This window comes from Phaenicophaeus curvirostris, assembly GCF_032191515.1.
Source record: "Phaenicophaeus curvirostris isolate KB17595 chromosome W unlocalized genomic scaffold, BPBGC_Pcur_1.0 scaffold_35, whole genome shotgun sequence".
NCBI lineage: Eukaryota > Metazoa > Chordata > Aves > Cuculiformes > Cuculidae > Phaenicophaeus > Phaenicophaeus curvirostris.
The window spans coordinates 668502-687729 of record NW_027206664.1 but is presented as its reverse complement, the minus strand read 5'-3'; the positions used below and the strand labels follow the sequence as shown (position 1 = coordinate 687729).

At 52.4% G+C, this 19228-nt stretch overlaps 1 protein-coding gene across 8 annotated transcripts; it reads right to left on the bottom strand.

Moving 5' to 3' along the window:
- Nucleotides 1–5492: 5492 nt before the first annotated feature.
- On the bottom strand, nucleotides 5493–18311 carry LOC138733830 (hematopoietic lineage cell-specific protein-like). Of its 8 annotated transcripts, XM_069881331.1 has the most exons (10): nucleotides 18225–18311; nucleotides 17652–17889; nucleotides 16941–17159; nucleotides 15767–15896; nucleotides 14281–14391; nucleotides 10935–11004; nucleotides 10575–10712; nucleotides 10320–10483; nucleotides 9067–9168; nucleotides 7408–7659 (listed from the first exon to the last, which is right to left on the bottom strand). In XM_069881331.1, the coding sequence occupies exons 2-10, from the start codon at nucleotides 17717–17719 to the stop codon at nucleotides 7489–7491; spliced, it is 1173 nt and encodes a 390-aa protein (XP_069737432.1). In that variant the 5' UTR covers nucleotides 17720–17889; nucleotides 18225–18311; the 3' UTR covers nucleotides 7408–7488. The 8 variants fall into 8 exon arrangements, with proteins under 8 accessions (XP_069737429.1, XP_069737430.1, XP_069737431.1 ...); XM_069881328.1 differs by lacking the exons at nucleotides 10320–10483; nucleotides 10575–10712; nucleotides 10935–11004 and adding exons at nucleotides 12596–12651; nucleotides 13556–13666 and having other exon boundaries at nucleotides 5493–7659; XM_069881332.1 differs by lacking the exons at nucleotides 16941–17159; nucleotides 17652–17889; nucleotides 18225–18311 and adding exons at nucleotides 12596–12651; nucleotides 13556–13666 and having other exon boundaries at nucleotides 15767–15963.
- Between the last annotated feature and the right edge of the window lie 917 nt (nucleotides 18312–19228).

Below are 19228 nucleotides of genomic sequence, written 5' to 3'. Positions count from 1 at the left end.
TGCTCTGTTTTTCTGAATTTTTGTTTTGGATTGTAAGTAGTAAATGCTTCTGATGGCTCCCAGTGGAGCTAAGTACTAAAAGGTCCTAATTAATGCATATTTGATAAAGCCAAGTGACTTGTCTGCAGAAAGTATATCTTCTTCTTGAATCCAGTCAGTATTCAGCTTTTAGCTGTCCTTCATCCCAGAGGAAGATTTGCATAGCATTGCTAGTACATTTCTTACCAAATCTAAAACTAAGAAACTTACGCTTAATAGTTGGACCATTAAGGCAGGTACACTGTATTCAGTGCTGGAGAAGTCCTGGGGTGTTGGTTGACAGCCGATTGAACATGAGCCAGCAGTGTGCCCAGGTGGCCAAGAAGGCCAAGGGCATCTTGGCTTGTATCAGAAATGGTGTGACCAGCAGGTCAAGGGAGGTTATTCTCCCTCTGTACTTGGCAATGGACCGTAAGCCTATTGAACTTCTGGACTGAGCAGGTATCAAGTCTTTCAGCAGAAGGCCCAGCCTATGCAGTGATGACTTACCTTGAATTCGAGATCTCCAGAGGACACAGACAACCCAAAAGGAAGCTATTTGCTGTACACTCATGCCACGAATGGTAAAGGAGCTCAGAACCTTTCTGGGAATGACAGCGTCTTTCCTTAGTGGAGCTGCTTCAGAACCAGTGATACACTGTGGGAGTGGGAGGCGGACCCCGAGTAACGATGAAATCTCAATGTGAGTATAGTCGTTCTCCTTTATTCATAAACACAACACTCCTTATATACTTATGCTTGATGGGTATGTTCAATAATAACATGACTTGGTAAATGGATATCAATACTTCCTGGATAATCTATTAGATCTACTTGTAAATTCAAAATACTTGCCATGCAGCACCTAGCATATGCTTTTGTCATTGGGATGTAAATGATTGTCGAGCCTTGGCCTAATAACTGAACAGTTCTTTTTTCTTCCCTCTGTGATTATCATTGTAATCATTTCAAATCTAGTGACTATACTTTTTTGGGGGTTAGTGTGGCAAAATATCCACTCGATAATTCGTAATGAATCACTTAAATTTTCCTCTATCATTGCCTCAATTATCCCTAAAGGTTGTCTGCACTAGGACCCAGCAGCCGCTGACTAGTTCCAGTGAGACTGGAATGCACAGTGTTCTCACAAATTGGCATTCCCCTAGAGAGATAACACCGTTAACTCCTCTGGACTTCTTCAAGGCTGAAAGAAAAAAAAAAACTTAGAAAGGAAAGAGAAGGGTGGGAGGGCGGGGGGTGGGGGGGCACTCACACACATACAGCTGCATGTTTTGCTAGGCATTTTAAAACTTTTTTCTTTTACTAGGTATTTTAAAACTTTTCCTTCTGAAGCCTTTCATTCCAAAGATCCCCAGGTAAATCTACCTGTTTGCCGGCTTAGTGGACATTTGAGATTGAAAGGTCCCAAAGATATATTTTCAAGATTAATCAAATCCAATTTTTAAGTCTTACAAATGTTTGAAGCACTTCAAACACACACACACGACCACTCATTTCTCAGCTAGCCGAATACATTCATAAGATGTTTGTTATCACTATTGGATCCACAATTTTTCCATGCTACAGATATTTAAACTACACACGGTACCAGGAACATACAACACTTAAAATACGTAGATGCATTGTCTAGAAAAGTCACATGAATAACGCCGTTTTCCAGATTTCTTTTTTATCACAAATACAGGTGTGTTCCAAGGACTATTAAATGGGACTGTATGCCCGTGATCTATTTTGTCTTCCACTAAATTTTCCAATGTACCCAATTTTTCACTCGTTCATAATTCCAATGCCTATTCCCATTGCATTTAGCACATCTCTCCCCCACTAGATTAGTGGAGCGTGCACAACTAAGGGTTACACTACACTTCAAGACAAGAGGCCGAGTTTGTAGGGACTAAGCCAAATGTATTTCAGGGATTCTTATGGACTCAAATCCTTGTGAGCCATGCTCTACAGAGTCAGCTTGGAACACAGCTGCCTTGGTACGTGCCTCTTTACCATGCTTTATTCCTGGTTTTCTGACAATACTGTCCCGTTCTTATCCCATTTTGATTTACATCAACTGGTAAAATGTTTGCCCTTTCCACATTGAGCGCAGATTTTAGACCCTCTCTCCTGGTGTTGCGTGTGGCAGTCTCTTTTAAAATGTCTCTCCTTGCCGCATCTCTAACAAAACGTATTTCTGTCCCAGATTACAGTCAGGGCAGCAGCTACCAGCTGTGCTTGATAGGTAAATGATCCCAGCTGTTGTTGTAGGTAATTGAGCCATTTTTTATCGTATCTGTTAACAGGCCCTTCTGTAATGCTGAAACTGCTTGGGTTTTGTGGCGGCAATGGTGATGGTGAGCGGCCCCCCCCTCAGCCTAGGGCAGAGGCCCCCCCGCGGTGAGCCGCTCTGCGGGAGCTGGAGGGGTGGGGGGGCGGGGGTACTGCCCTCGGCCGGGCGGCTTGGTTCTCTTTTTACAGTTTTTAGCATCTCCTTTATTGCTTCGTCACTAATTAGTTCCCAGCGCGGACCGCCGTGCCATGCATGGATCAAAGCTTGCAATATTTCAACTTCTCCCTGCTCCTGTGCCTCCCCCCTGGCTTGCACCCATTGGTCTGAGGGACGACGCGGGGAGGGAGGGGGTGGATTGGGCTCCTTGTCGGTGACTATCGGACCCGGATCAAAGGGATTGTCGGCCCTCCCGTCGGAGGGTGCACAGGCAAGCGCAGCCAGTTTAGGGAGGTGGGGAGTTAGTGCAGTTGTTGACGATCCTGCACTCGGCTCGGAATGATTGCTCTGCTTTTTAGAGCCGACATTTTTACAGACAGTTCCTTTCATGCCCTTCATCTCTTTTAATGTCTCTAAAACAAGACGCCAGTCTCCACGGATGGCTTTAACCTCTTTTTCTTCCTTTTTTGATCCCAAAATAGTTTTTTGCCATAACGTCTCTCCGCAGTTTCGCCAGTCCGAGACTGAAAATACCATATGCAGGTCTTCAAAATGACCCCATCTTTGACCTAACTGTATCAACCTTATTACCTGCTTTGCGGGTATATCATGCCCTCTCTTAGAGAGGATTCCTGCAAGCAATGTGGCCGCAGCGTCTGTTTCCATAGCTGCGCCTAAGGGGTGAGGAGTGACCTCACACCAGCGTCTACCCTGCTTTTGCCCAGGCAGCGCTTCCCTTAGCCGTTGTTTCCCACTCCCCCCTCCTCTCGCTGCTTACCGCAGTCTCGGAGAAATTAAAAAAGCTGTAAACCATCCTCTGCTACCAGATGTGGGAGTGGGAGGCGGACCCCGAGTAACGATGAAATCTCAGTGTGAGTATAGTCGTTCTCCTTTATTCATAAACACAACACTCCTTATATACTTATTCTAGCAGAGCACGCGCTAATAAAACAACTTACAATTGGTCCTACTGTACTGTCCATGCACCTTAAGTAGTTACAAGATTGGTTAAAAGATGTTAAGCATTCGAAGGAGGCTGGTACAATGGTCTTGATGTTTTAGGGACTTTCCAGCGCTGAGTTCTGTGCTTTTGTTATGCACTTTCTTCTATCAACATACCAAGGTCAGTTTTAAGGAGGAACGCCAGGCCTAGTCACAAGTGTTAACCCTGGATTGTTCATTGCTATCAAATCACGTCCTCGGTTGTCGAGCCATCCTTCCACAATACACGACTGCCTGAAAGACGATGGAGGCAGTATGCTCCAGCTGCCCAGATCTAAAGGAAAAACCTCTCATGGATACGGAAGATTCCTGGTACACTGATGGAAGTGTACCAGGGCTATTTGTTCCTTAATTGCACAAGGCCGCATTCTTTGAGCTGGCTAATAAATGTCTGCTGGGGCCGGAGGTGATCTGTTGCTCTTAACTCTTGCTTCAGGAGGTTTCAGAAGGCTTGGTTGTAAATTCAGTAGATACTTAACTTTTAGCATTTAGTTAAGATAGCATTGTGGTCTTTTTTACCAAACAAGATGTTCCTGTGCTTTGAAACAGAAAGATCACTGCTCGTTTAGTTGGCTTGATCAGCAAATTACTTTCTGTTACTCATTACAGAAGCAGCTTCATGAAGCAAGGACATCGCAAGGCTGGATATGCAGTGGCTACCACCAGAGAAGTGATCGAGGCCAGACCATTACCCCCAGGAACATCAGCCCAGAAAGCCGAATAAGCGCCTTAAGTCAAGCACTGGAATTAGGTAGGACCTTGCACCCGGCCTTGGTTGGTTCTGCACGCTCCCACCTGTGCTGCTCTCCCTGCGTCTCCTCTGCCGGGTTCTGCAGGCTCTGGGGCGTGGATGGGACGGGGAACGCGAGGACTCGAGCACAAACACGGAGGCGTCAGCGCTGCTGCCTCGCCCATCGCCTTCGCCAACAGGATCCACCAGCCCAGCCTGCCCGGAGCGGGTCTGAGACTCCTGGCAGGGTCTGAGGCTGCTGAGCGCCCAACCCTGTCCGGGGAAGCCAGGGAGCCTCCTCCAGCCCCGGCAGCAGCTCGGGCACCCAGAGGAAGGCTCTGCCTGACTCCCGGGCCGGGCTGCACCAGGAGCGAGGACACGCTGGGAGCCGGGGGAGCATCGCAGGCACAGGGCAAGGTGTCGCCACCAATTCTAGAGCCGCAGCCCCCAGGGAGCTGCATTTGTGGGCAGGGTTGGGCCCTCCTGAGCTCCCCGGAGAGCAGCTCCTCTGCGTCTGCAAAGCGCCGCGGCTGCCCCCTCTCTCCAGGGCTCCTTCAGTGCCCGCAGAGCCGGCTGGGGCGCTGGCAGAGATGGTCCCCGTGCAGGCGCTGGGCAGGAGAGGTGGGAGAAGGAGGGAGCGAGGCCCTCGCCCTGCCCAGGCGGTGCGGTTCTGCGCTGAGAGGTGGTTGTTGGTGTGGGTGCTGTGAGGGCAGGGGGAGCGTGGGGAGCGCTGGTGCTGGCAGAGCCAGGGGGCGAGCGGCAGGGCTGGGGGAGCAGAGTGGCGCAGCGGGAGCGGGCCGGGCCCATAACCCAGAGGTCGATGGATAGAAACCATCCTCTGCTAATGCTTCTTTTCCTCCCTGATGCATCTCAGCCACTGCCCCTCCCCTCCATCCTTCAGCAAGCCTTCCCTGCCCTGCTCTGCTCCTGCTCTCTGAGCGCCCGTGGCCTCCCTGTCCCTCAGCCCCTTCTCTTGGCCAATGCCACCTTCTTTTTCCTTTCTCCGCTCAGCACCCAAACTGCAGTGAGGATGGGATCCACCCGATCCACCCAAACCCTTTCCATGGTGATGGAGTCCAGCACCCAGCCTGCCGTGGGGTGAACAAGGCCACCTCCCAGCCTGCTGTGGAGTGAAGGACACCAGCTGCAACCCTGCAGGCGTGTGGAGGAATCCATCCCCAGGCATGCCGCCAGATAAAGGACTCCGGTTCCCAGCATGCCATCAGGCTAAAGAGGGAAATTCTTGAGACTTTGATTTAGCAGCAACTTTCAATTTATTGAGGTGGATCACAAAAGTAAATTAGCTACTATCTATTAACACTCAATCATCAGTTGGTCGACAAAGTAATTCTAAATTGTTCAGAATGATTGGCTAGAACTGAATCAAAAACTTAACTGCAGATTCAAAACAGGCCTTTGGTCTTAATTATGATACCCAGTGGGATGGGGAGAGCTGCTGGTGACATCCCTGATCTCCACGGCCAAGAAAGCCCTGGGGCGAGTGGCCAGATATGGCACGGATGGGGCGGCAAGTGGGGGGGCGGTGCTACCAAACCTTTGTTGGTCCTTTGGCAGAGGCAGAAATCCCAGGTTATTAATTGCCACCCAAATCGGTGGCCAATTGGGTCCCTCCACTCCAACTGGGTTTGGGGATGGAGTCTTCAAGTAGATGAGGTGCTGTGAAGCTGATTCCAGCCTTTACCACTCCTTTCCCAGCAGCTCCACCAGGAAAGCCAGAGCCACAACCTGCATCATCCACATGAACCAGAGGAGTCAAAATCCCAAAAAACCCTTCCCAAAATCAAGCAGTGCTATATGGGGAGGAGAAATCGGGTATTGTGACTTTGACAGCTTCAATGCTGCAGTTATCCCCAGAGGGTATGTATCAGAGGGAAGAAGGAGGTGAAGTGTGCTCCCTGCAGCCCTGCTGCCCCTTGGCCCTGGTCTGAGCTGCGGGAGGAAGGGACATGGGGTCCCCAAGAGCTCTGGGGCACTGGTTTGACTGGAGTGGCCCTGGGTGCCGGTGCAGCTGTCGGAGCAGCCCCAGGTTGTCATTTTGCTGGTTTGTGCTGAGTGCACATGGAGACCTTGACTTCTGCGGACTGGGGCCAAACCCTTCACGTCCCTGAAGGCAACATGGTGTGTTGAGAGAGTGACCAGTGAGAAAAGAGACAGGACAAGGCAACTTGAAAGGAGGCGTTTTTGAGAAGAACATACAACACTTTATTACTTATTCCCAGACTAACATGTTTCTACCTCTACAATATAATGCCCTCCCCTTGACCGCTGCTGCTTCTAGTCTAGTAAGATGTCTAAAGATCTTACTGAGTATGGAGACCATGCACAGACCTTCCTGGTGATTACCTTGTACACTCGCTAGACTACAAATCAAGCTAAGTGTGTTCTAGCCTTTCAAAATGCCCTGCAGTTCCTAGAGCAGTAAAATATCTGTGCAATTTGGAGACTTCTCTTCTTTCACGTATGATGAAAGACAGGAAAACTGGTTTTGTGGAAAGCCCTACACCTAGTTCATAGCTTTCCATACATATTTTATTCACCTGCCATAAGCTAGTGTAAGCATAGTTCAGATTCAGTAACTTCACATTTTATAGTTAAATAGCTAAAACCTCAGCATTTTCAGATGCTGAGACTTTGAAGAAGTCTTTTGCCCAGAAAACTCAGGCCTTTCTTTTGAACTAGTAAGAAGAACGTACAAAAGTCATTATTGGCATTTTTACCAACAAAGACATAGATCACAGGTAACCACCATAGAATACTAGCATGTTACTAGGGTCATTAGGGTTAGGATTATTGTGACATCAGGACTATTGTGACATCAGTGACATTTATTTCGTCTGTGACTATTTTTAAAGCAGTGACATCTATGTTGTCTGTGTCTATTGTGACATCAGTGATATCGATGACGTCTGTCACTTTTCTGACATCAGTGTCATCTGTAACATCTTTGATGATGGTGATATCAGTGACATTTGTGACAACTATGGCATCTGTGACAATGGTGACATCAGTGACATTTGTTACATCTGTGATGTCTGTGACAATTTTTACATCAGTGAGAGATATGTGGAGGATTATCTGGGATGCAGTGACACAAGAATCACCTTCAGGTTCGCCCTCCAAAACCAAAGCAGCCCTAATTCCTGTTGGTCTGGGGTCCAGTTCTGGTGCTGGTGAAGCCTTGTGACACCTCTGGGGCCCTGAGAGTATCTCAGCTGCTCCCAGACAGAGCCTGCCCTCTCCTCCTGGGGACACGGCTGCACAATCAGCTGTGTCCTTGTGTCTCTCCACCCAAGCCAGGATGGCAGTAGAAAGCTCCCACACCTTGTATGAGCTTTGACGTTGTCCAGCACCCTCTTGTAGAGAGCTCTTCATCAAGATCTGCTGGTCTTGATGGCAAAGCGGGTGGTGTTTCCTCATCCTCCCTTTCTGTCTCCTGCCACAAAGTGAGAAAGCGACTGGAAGGTCACCTGCAAAGCATCCACTGCAAGCAGCTCTCCCATGACCACAGAGCTTCTGCCACAGCCCGCTCTACTGCAGGTGCCTTTCATGCTACCATGACACAAATAGAACATCCTCCTCCCCACAACGTGGCAACAGCTCAGCCATTAGGTCGGTGCTGAACTGGGATTGCCGTGAAGACCCTCATGGCTTGCGTATTTCAACCTCTCCCACATGCTTAGCTACAGCTCACTGTCCCACCACCACACTGTGCATCTCTAAGAGCCCATCTCGCAGCGCAAGGTGCTGTGGAGCCCTATTATAGTATCATAGAATCACCTGTTTGGAAAAGACCCATGGGATCATCGAGTCCAACCATTACCATCAATCACTAACCCACGTCCCTCAGCACCTCATCCACCCGTCCCTTAAACCCCTCCAGGGAAGGGGACTCAACCCCCTCCCTGGGCAGCCTCTGCCAGGGACCAATCACCCTTTCCAGGAAAGATTTCATCCTGATGTCCAGCCTGACCCTCCCCTGGCGGAGCTTGAGGCCATTCCCTCTCGTCCTGTCCCCTGTCACTTGGGAGAAGAGGCCAGCACCCTCCTCTCCACAACCTCCTTTCAGGTAGTTGCAGAGAGCAATGAGGTCTCCCCTCAGCCTCCTCTTCTCCAGGCTAAACAACCCCAGCTCTCTCAGCCGTTCCTCATAAGGCCTGTTCTCCAGCCCCTTCCCCAGCTCTGTTGCTCTTCTCTGGACTCACTCCAGAGCCTCAACATCCTTCTTGTGGTAAGGGGCCCAGAACTGACCCCAGGATTCCAGGAGCGGTCTCCCCAGGGCCGAGTCCAGAGGGAGAAGAACCTCCCTGGCCCTGCTGGCCACGCCGTGTCTGATCCAAGCCAAGATGCCACTGGCCTTGGCCACCTGGGCCCCTGCTGGCTCCTGTTCAACCAACCCCCCCAGGTCCTTCTCCTCCAGGCAGTTTCCAGCCAGACTTCTAGTCTGGAGCTGCCCAGGGCTGTTGTGCCCCCACCACTGCAGGACCCGGCATTTGGCCTCGTTAAACCTTATCCCATTGGTCTCAGCCCAGTGGTCCAGCCTATTCAGAATTGTTAAGGGTGGAAAAGACCTCTAAGACCATCAAGTCCAACCATCATTGTGTCTACTAAATCATGTCCTGAAACGCCACGTCTACGTGGTTTTTGAAGGTCTGTAGGGATGGAGACTCCTCCACTCCCTTCAGCGGCATATCCCATCGCCATCCCAATGCTTCTCCTTCATCCTTCCAAAGCCTCTCCCATGCCACGGCTGCACCAAGCTTCCTCCTTCAGCAGGACAACCTGTAAATCACAGTGCCCTCTGCCTGCTCCCTTTCTGGCTCTCCTCAGCCCCCCTCGGTACCTGCAGTCCCCATGACGTAGGTCTCTCTTGCTCAGCTCTCCTTGCTGGCACGGTGGGCAGCGCTGCCTCTGTGCGGTCCTTCTCTCTTTGTGGGATTTCCTGCTGGAAAAGAAGTTGAGATTGCCTCAATCCCTTCACAGAATCATAGAATCATAATGGTTGGAAAAGACCTCGAAGATCATCAAGTCCAACCATCCACACAACCCCATGGTGTCTACTAAACCATGTCCCAAAGCACCACATCTATTTTTTTGAACACCTCCAAGGATGGTGACTCCACCGCTTCCCTGGGCAGCCTCTTCCAACACTTCACCACTCTTTCTAGAAATAATTTTTTCCTAATATCCAATCTAAGCATCCCCTGGCACAACTTGAGGCCATTTCCTCTCATCCTATCGCCTCTGACTTGGGAGAAATAGGACTTTTGAATGAGGTCCAGAGCAATGGAATCATTAAGGTTGGAAAAAAGCCTCTAAGATCATCCAGTACAACCATGCAGACTGAACATTAGGAAAAAAATTTTCCCGGAAAGGGTGATTGGTCCCTGGCAGAGGCTGCCCAGGGAGGGGGTTGAGTCACCTTCCCTGGAGGGGTTTAAGGGACGGGTGGACGAGGTGCTGAGGGACATGGGTTAGTGACTGATGGGAATGGTTGGACTCGATGATCTGGTGGGTCTCTTCCAACCTGGTGACTCTATGATTCTGTGATACTAGAGGCAAGAGGGAGCCTAGGCTAAAGCGCAGGAGACCATGGCTAGGTGAGGGCACATCCTTGACTGTGTGCTGGAAGGGAAAATCTGGTGACAACTGTGAAGTTCAAGAGAATCAGAGAATCAGAGAATAGTCTGGGTTGGAAAGGACATTAAAGATCATCCAATTCCAACCCCGCTGCCATGGGCAGGGACACCTCCCACTGGATCAGGCTGCTCAAAGCCTCATTTAACCTGGCCTTGAACGCCTCCAGGGATGGGGCAGCCACAGCATCCTTGGACAACCTGCGCCAGGGCCTCCCCACCCTCATGGTGAAGAAATTCTTCCTGATGTCCAGTCTAACTCTGCCCCTCTCCAGTTTATCCCCGTTGCTCCTCGTCCTATCACTCCAAGCCCTTGGGAACAGTCCCTCCCCAGCTTTCCTGGAGCCCCTTCAAGTACTGGAAGGTTAGTACGAGGGCTCCTTGGAGCCTTCTCCTCTCCAGGCTGAACAACCCCAACTCTGTTAGCCTGTCCTCATATGGAAGATGCTCCAGCCCTCACATCATCCTTGTAGTCTTCCTCTGGACCAGTTCCAACAGCTCCATCTCCTTCTTCTGTTGAGGATTCCAGAACTAGACACAGTCCTCCAGATGAGGACTCACAAGAGAGAAGCAGAGGAGCAAAGACCCTGGCAGTTGCAGGGAAGCACTTCAGGCAGGAGGTTACTGTAAAGAGACCAGGTGGAAGGAGATGGAGCTGAAAGGAAAAGTCTGCTTCACAAGCCTTAGAGGACACCGCAGGATGGCCATGGCTCACCTTCCACCAAGCTGGCTCGCTCTCCCTGAGCCTGACGCCTCACTCGCTCCTCCTCCGCCTGCCTTCTGCTCTCCTCCTCTGCTAACTTAGCCATGTTCTCAAAGCGTGATCGCAGGCTGCCGGGGCCGCTGGAAGCTCCTGTGGAGAAGACAGCTGATCAAGCCTGTGCAGTGGCTGCCTTCCACCAAGCATCCAGGAGAAACCCAGATCTCTGCCTCTCCCGGAGAAACATGCAGCTCAACCACCTTCTTCTGCCCCTCCAAGCAAGTTAATCCATATCCCACCACAGCACGTGCCACAGGGGGACCACGGGGCTCACAGCTTCCCACCAAGCCCAGGGTTGGTTATCAGTTGTCTCACCTGCCTCCACTGGTCTCGTTTTCTCATATGAGGAGGTGGCAGCTGCCATCTCATTAAAGCCAGCAGCACTCTGCAAGGGGAAGCAAAAGAATGGTCTAGCTTGATAGGCAAGGACAGTGCTGAGATCGTAGAATCACAGAATCACCAGGTTGGAGAAGACCCACTGGATCATCGAGTCCAACCATTCCCATCAATCACTAACCCATGTCCCTCAGCACCTCGTCCACCCGTCCCTTAAACCCCTCCAGGGAAGGGGACTCAACCCCCTCCCTGGGCAGCCTCTGCCAGGGACCAATCACCCTTTCCATGAAATATTTCATCCTGATGTCCAGCTTGACCCTCCCCTGGTGGAGCTTGAGGCCATTCCCTCTCATCCTGTCCCCTGTCACTTGGGAGAAGAGGCCAGAACCATGGAATGTCCTGAGTTGGAAGGGACTTGCAAGGACTATCCAGTCCAACTCCTGGTCCTGCACAGGACAACCCCAACATTCACACCATGAGCCTGAGGGAGTTGGCCAAATGCTTCTGGAATATTATCAGGCTTGGAGCCGTGATGGCTTCCCTGGACAGCTGTTCCAGCGCTCCATCACCTATGGGAGAAGAACCTTTTCCTAATATCCAAACTAACCCTCCCCTGGCATCTTCCTGCCATTCCCCCGTGTCCTGTCAACAGTCACCAGAGAGAAGAGCTCAGTGCCTGCTTCTCCTCTTCCCTCATGAGGAAGCTCTAGACCATGACAAGGTCTCCCCTCAGCCTCCTCCAGGCTGAACAGACCAGGTGATTTTAGCTGCTTCTCATACAACTTCCCTCTAAACCCTCCACTGACTTTGTGGCCTCCTCTGGACCCTGGCCTAGAACACCTCCAGGGAGGGGGCAGCCACAATTTCCCTGGGCAACCTGTGCCAGGGCCTCCCCACCCTCATCATGAAGAAGAGAGAGTTGGGGTTGTTCAGCCTGGAGAAGACAAGGCTCTGTGAAGAACTTAGAGCAGCCTTCTAGTATCTGAAGGGGCTCCAGGAAAGCTGGGGAGCGACTTCTTACAAGGGCCTGGAGTGGTAGGATGAAGGAGAATGTCTTTAAATTGGAAGAGGGAAGGTTTAGATTAGTCATTAGGAAGAAATTCTTCACGATGAGGGTGGTGAGGCCCTGGTAGAGGTTCCCCAGGGAAGCTGTGGCTGCCCCATCCCTGGAGATGTTGAAGGCCAGGTTGGATGGGGCTTGGGCAGCCTGATCTAGTTGGATGTGTTGGAACGGGATGGGCTTTAAGGTCCCTTCCAACCCAAACTATTCTATGATTCTATGACCCCTGGGGCGTTTGCAGCAAAAAAGAAGTGGGATCAAGGGGTTTTATCTACTTTCATACAAAAAGGAAAGTGCAGGTGGGATCCAGCCTTCAGTGATCCAGAGAAAGAGGTGGGTGATGGTTCAGTCTGAGAGTGGAATGGTTCAAAAGCAGCTGAGAACGGAAAAAAAATCTGTCCCCCCAGTCTGGACTCCTCCACACCCTCTTCTATTTAAACCACACGAGTTCCCTTTCCCTTGCAGTAGTGCACACGCAGCACTGGGATCACATCTCCAGCTTGGAAGCTTCTTCCCTTGTAGCAACGCAAAGAGCATTGATGAGCAGGAAACAATTTCAAGCTGCAGCATGCGGTCTTACCTTATCCACCCTGTCCTTCTGGACCCCATAGCGGCCTCCAAACCCCTTGGAATAGTCTGTATGGGGAAAAAAAAAAAAAAGAGGTTGGACTTCACGATAAGACTGATGAGGCACCAGCCCAGGTTGTCCAGTGAAGTTGTGGCTGCCCCATCCCTGGAGGTGTTCAAGGTCAGGTCAGATGGGGCTTTGAGCAGCCTGATCCAGTGGGAGGTGTCCCTGCCCATGTCAGGGGCTCGGAACTGGATGATATTTAAGATCCCTTCCAACCTGAACTATTCTATGATTCTATGACTTGATGATCTCAAAGGTCTTTTCCAACCAAGCAATTCTATGATTCTACTCTTATCACACATGGAACTAATCAGAGATAACAGATGCAAAATTATATGGACAAGAGCTTTTAAGGCTTATTCTTAATTCCTTTGAGTGAAATTTTTACCCCATCCCTGGAGGTGTTCAAAGGCCAGGTTGGATGGGCTTTGAGCAACCTGATCCAGCGGGAAGTGTCCCTGCTCATGGCAGGAGGTGGAACTGGATGGGGTTTGAGGTCTCTTCCAACACAAACCACTCCGTGATTCTATGAAGTGCACAGGTTTCAGTGCTGGACGTTGGCAAATCTGCTTCCAGGAACTGGGATGAGAAGCCAGTCAAGCTGCTCCTAGAACCTGCTTTGCTTGGTTCCCATGTACTCACCTGTCCGATGAGCTTATAACCAGGAACGAACCTATCTGAGAAAGCACAATATGGTCTAGGAAGCTTGGATTCAGGGTCTTGCATTCAATATCCCCCACTGATCCAAGCATGTGCCTTCTCTGGAAAAGCTCATGCTTGTGTTTTGGTGGTTCCACAACGTGGTGTCTACATTCAGCTTTCAGCAGGAGGAACTCTCTCAGGTATGAACCACTGGCTCTAGGTCTGTGCGTGCTCCAAGGAAATCGTGCTCTGGCAGCATTGTCCTACCTGTTTGGGATGCATGGGGTTGAAGTTCCTCCCGGTGGTCCCAGCCAAGGGCACTCTTGTCTTGACGATCCCTCTGGACCTCAAACTTCCCACCAAAGCCCACAGAATAATCTTCAGCCGCAGGCATCCGGGTCGTGGCATGGAACAGAACAAACAAGGGAGGGAAAGAGAGAAGTAGCAGCACTGTGAAGCTCAGGTGTAACAGTTTTCCCTGCCCAGGACTTAGAGAAAGACATGGAGCAAGTCCAGGTTTCCCCACTGGTGGCTGCAGTGATAGCTTTTTGGGATGCCACCTGCTATGAGCAGCCACCTGGGTTTCCCTGCACCCTCCCTTTGGTGACTATAGAATCATAGAATCACCAGGTTGGAAAAGACCCACCAGATCATCGAGCCCAACCATTCCCATCAATCACTAACCCATGTCCCTCAGCACCTCATCCACCCATCCCTTAAACACCTCCAGGGAAGGGGACTCAACCACCTCTCTGGGCATATAGTCTCTATACTGCCCAGGAGATCCCTGTGCCCATAGAAATCTGCTGCTCCTCTTCATCCAGTGGCTTTCCTCACCTGTCCCATCCCCTTGCTCCAAGCACTGAGCAACCAACAGCTCCCTGTGGCTTTTCCACCATTCATGGAAACCCCAAGTGCTCCACGGCCCCACTAAGAAGAGTCCCAAGCTCCAGTCCTGACGTTGCCTGCAGCACTGGGCTCCCCCAGCTCACCTTTCTGAGAGTCGTGCTTCTCCGCCTGGCTCTGGCAGTCAAAACCCACAGCTGCTTTGTCCACCTTGTCCTTCTCCATGCCGTAGCGGCCACCGAAGCCCTTGGAGTAATCTGAGGTGGTGCACGGAGTGAAATGGTGCCCTGAGCATGGGGTTGGTGAGGGAAGGGGGAGAAGATGGGGAGCAGCACCGAGGAGGAGCTCCAAGGAGGAGGAAGAGCAGCAGGGGCAAAGGAAAAAGCTAGGAAATGGGGTTTGGAAGGGGCAGAGTGGATGGTAGGAAGCACCATCAGGACCATGGAGGATGAGAGTCTATTAGAATGGGTGCACAAAGCAAGTGTGAGTCATGGGGACTGTGGCAGCAGGAGACAGAGGAGGCCGAGAGGGCAAGGAAGAAAAGTAACATGGCAAGGGTGTTTGGGGAGACAGTGGGAGCGCAGCCAGGCAAGGACGTAAAGCCAAAGCAAGAGTCATAGAATCACCAGGTTGGAAAGGACCCACCGGATCATCGAGTCCAACCATTCCCATCAATCACTAACCCATGTCCCTCAGCACCTCGTCCACCCGTCCCTTAAACTCCTCCAGGGATGGTGACTCAACCACCTCCCTGTCAGCCTCTGCCAATGCCCAAATTTCATAATATTAAATCAAACATCAGGGCAAACTTTGTGCTAATCAAAAGAACGAAGCGCCCAGGGAAGCTGATAAAGCACATCCTGAAAAAGTAGGTCCTGCGCATACAATCATAGAATCATTAAACGGTCTGAGTTGGAAGGGACCTTAAAGATCATCCAGTCCCAACCCTCCTGCCATGGGCAGGGACACCTCCCACTGCACCAGGCTGCTTAAGACCCCATCCAACCTGGCCTTGAGCACCTCCAGGGATGGAAACTCCATCACTGCTTCTCAAGGCAGCCTCTTCCAACGCTTCCCCACTCTTTCAGTAAAGAAATTTTTCCTAATATCTAATCTAAACCTCTCCTGGAGCAACCTGAGGCCATTTTCTCATGTCTTATCCCTTATTCCTTGTTACTTGCTGTTGAAGAAATTGAAGTCTTGAATGCTGAAAGGCATGGGAAGAAGCGTAATGAGGATTATTAGAAAAGACTTGATATGAGAACAGGGAATATGAAGTACAGCTCCACCCTGGGGAGATGATAGAGATCTGGAATGGAGAATTCGAGGGGGAATTAGTCATTAGTTCTCCAAGCACAAGTAGGAAGGCACCAGATTTAATTGTTACGCAGCAGGTTCTAAACAAGCCAGAAGAAAGTCCTTCTTCACTAAGGGGAACTTTGAGTGGAAGCTGAAGAGATAAATTACACCCATGGGTTCAAATAGATCGCAGATACAGATTATGGGATGGTTAGAATGTGCAAATCTGTGAAGTCATGGAAGGTCTCCAGGACACAATTCAGGGATGCTCCTATCCTTTGTGAGGAAAAGATCTTCCCACTAGGGCCCAAGGAAGCCTCCTATGATTGTTACCTTATCCATCCGGTCTCGCTCTGTTCCAAATTTGCCCCCGTAGCCATAGGAGGCCTTGGGACCAGTCTCCAGCTCCTTCTTCTTGATGACCTCGTGCTCCTCTGACACCTTGCTCCTCAGCTGATGGATGCTGGTGAGACACAGAGTCAGGGAAGGTCACAGTGGGATCCTGCAGAGCTAGATGGAGCATCTCTGTGCCACCAGAGCCCAGCACAGAGCAGGGCACCAACCCTCCACCTGTCAGCGGGCCCACGCTGGGCTCTTCTGGGTAGCACTGAGGTACGAGATAGAATCATAGAATAACTAGGTTGGAAGAGACCCACCGGATCATCGAGTCCAACCATTCCCATCAATCACTAACCCATGTCCCTCAGCACCTCATCCTGGCTGCTCAGCACAGTGACAGAACCATAGAAGAGTTTGGGTTGGAAGGGATCTCAAAGTCATCCAGTTCCAACCCCCCTGCCATGGGCAGGGACACCTCCCACTGGATCAGGCTGCCCAAGGCTCCATCCAACCTGGCCTTGAACACCTCCAGGGATGGGGCAGCCACAACTTCCCTGGAAAACCTGCTCCAGGGCCTCCCCACCCTCACGGTGAAGAAATTCTTCCTTATATCAAGCCTAAATCTGCCCCTCTCCAGTTTATCCCCATTCCCCTTCATCCTATCCCCCACAAGCCTTTGTGAACAGTCCCTCTCCAGCTTTCTTGGAGCCCCTTCAGGTACTGGAAGGTCGCTCTAAGGTCTCCTCAGAGCCTTCTCTTCTCCAGGCTGAACAACCCCAACTCTCTCAGCCTCTCCTCGTACGGGAGGTTCTCCAGCCCTCTGATCACCTTTTTAGCCTCCTCTGGACCTGTTCCAACAGCTCCATCTCCTTCTCATGTTGAGGATTCCAGAAGTGGATCCTAGCCTCCAGCCGAGATCTCACAAGAGAGGAATAGAGGGGGACTGCGGGAGCTGAGGTGCTGCCCTGCTCTCATAGAATGGTTTGGGTTGGAAGGGACCTTAAAGATGATCTAGTTCCAAACCCCCTGTGATGGGCAGGGACACCTCTCATTGGACCAGGCTTCCCAAGGCCCCATCCAACACGGTCTTGAGACCAGCCTGGTCCCTCCCCACAGAACAAAGGCTTCCCCCTTCCCCTCAGCCCAGAGCAACGTCCCCATCTCCTACGTGGGATGCTTGGTAGAGCAGGAAGGGGACGCCTCGTCAGGCACAGTTGGCGATGAAGTCCCAGGAGAATTTGTTGTAGAGCGGCACCAGAACAGGGAAAGAGATGGGCTGCTGCACGATGCTCTGGCTGCAGAGGAGCGGGACTGGCACCACACCTTGGTCACAGCTCCCAAAGCACTTGGTGTCGGGTGGGAAGCACGTGAGATTCTGGCAGGGGCCCTGGAGAGAACAAAGAACATTTTGTCCTTCATGGAATCATAGGATTTAGCTTTGTTGGTCTCAGCCCAGCGGTCCAGCCTGTTCAAATCCCTTTGGAGCCTCCCGACCCTCCAGCAGATCCACACTTCCACCCAGCTCAGTGTCATCTCCAAACTTGCTCAGGGTGCGCTCAAAGCCTTCATCCAGGTCAGTGATAAAGACATTGAACAGGGCTGGACCCAGCACCGAGCCCTGGGGAACCCCACTTGTCACTGGCCTCCAGCTGGATTTCACACCATTTACCACCACTCTCTGGGCCCGGCCAGCCAACCAGTTTTCCACCCAGGAGAGTGTGCGCCTGTCCAGGCCAGAGGCTGACAGTTTCTCAAGCAGAACGCTGTGAGAAACTGTGTCAAAGGCTTTGCTGAAGTCCAGGAAGACCACATCCACAGCCTTTCCCTCATCCCTTCAAGCTCTCTCCCCATTCCCGCTCGATGCCCACCAGCTCCTCACCTGGTCGTGGGAGTCGGGCACCCCAAGGAAGTGGTCGAAGCCCTGGTGGGTGGGAAGGAAGGAGCCATTCTGGCCCAAGCTGAGGTGCCACTTGCCCACCATGGCCGTGGCGTAGCCCTCGGCCTTCAGCAGCTCGGATACGGCGACCTCCGCCAGCGGCAGCCCCTGCGAGTCCGGGTTGAAGACGCCGGGGTAGATCCCGGAGCGCGTCTGGAAGGGGCCGGTCAGCAGGGCTGCGCTGGGGAGAGAGGAGACGGGGCAGGCGTGAGGGGCCAGGAGGGCAGAGAAGGGCAGGACGGGGGGGACGGGGAGAGATGGGGGGATGAGGCAAGAAAGGGGGACAAGGTGAGAGGGGAGATGAGGCGAGAAGGGGGATGAGGTAAAAGGAGGGGACAAGGGCAGAGAGGGGACAACGTGAGACAGGGGGATGAGGAGAGAGCAGGGACGAGGCGGGAAGGGGAACGAGGGTAGAGAGAGAGGGGGGGACGAGGGCAGAGAAGGAGGGGGGGATGAGGACGAGGTCGGGGAAGAGGGAGGAGAGGGGGCCCGGCTCCTCCCGCCCCAGGGCCGCACCAGGAGGGGCTGCAGGCGGCGGAGCTGCTGTACCAGGCGGGGAAGCGCAGCCCGCGGGCCCCAGCCGGTCCAGGCGCGGCGGAGGACGGGTGCCCGGAACACCCCAGGGCCCCGAAGCCCAGGCCGCCCGCCAGCAGCAGCAGCACGAAGCCGGGCCGGGCGGAGGCCGCTCCCCGTAGGGCCGGAGCCCCAGAACCGAGGGGAGGAACCAGCCCCGAGGCCCCACGGCGCCGCCGCAACGAGCGCGCCCAGCACCGCCCGCCGCGGGACCCTCCGCCCCGGGAGCGGAGACACAGGCTTCCGGTGCGGTGACCGGAAGCGCCGCGGGGCAAGCCGGGAATTGTAGTTCGCCACGGGATCCGGCAGTTAAGGTCCGCCGCGGGGCATGCCGGGAGTTGTAGTCAACGCGTGAGGAGAGGGAAGGGCCTCAGGCTCCACCAGGGGAGGCTGAGTGGACGAGGCGCTGAGGGACACGGGTTAGTGACTGATGGGAACGGTCGGACTCGATGGTCCGGTGGGTCCTTTCCAACCTGGGGATTCTATGGTTCTGTGATCTGCGTCCGGGGAGGTGGGAATGAGCTGCCCCCCAGAGCAGGGTGGGAGGGGAACAGCACAGCGATGCCGCTGCCGGGCCAAGCCAAGCCCTGGTGGGAGAGAAGGAGAACGATCCAGTGGGAGTGTTCCTGCCCATGGTAGGGGGTTGGAAGGGGATGATTTTTTAAGGTCCAACCCAATCTGTTCCACGATTCTATGATTGTACCCGTCTGTCTTCTGCCAGCAGTAGTTCTGTGAGGCGAGACATCTCTTCTTCCCTCTTCCGGAACGATGCAAGGAATAAGATAGAGGACTCTGAGCTGGAGCTGAGCAAGACGCAGGCTGAGAAGGACCATTTCAGTGCCCAGAACCAAGAGCTGCACAAACAGCTTGCTCAAAGCCAAGAAGGTAGAGCTTCTCCTTACCAACCCACTGACCCGATCCTGTCTCAGCAGCGGGGATCTCTGATA

Excerpts from the sequence above, each read along its gene's own strand:
- LOC138733830 (XM_069881328.1), bottom strand. The coding sequence starts at position 17,719 with ATGGCTCCTTCCTTCCCACCCACCAGGGCTTCGACCACTTCCTTGGGG. Across the intron at positions 17,160-17,651 it reads TGCCCGACTCCCACGACCAG|GGCCCCTGCCAGAATCTCAC; the intron begins GTGAGGAGCTGG and ends TGTTCTCTCCAG. Across the intron at positions 15,897-16,940 it reads TGCTCTACCAAGCATCCCAC|CATCCATCAGCTGAGGAGCA; the intron begins GTAGGAGATGGG and ends GTGTCTCACCAG.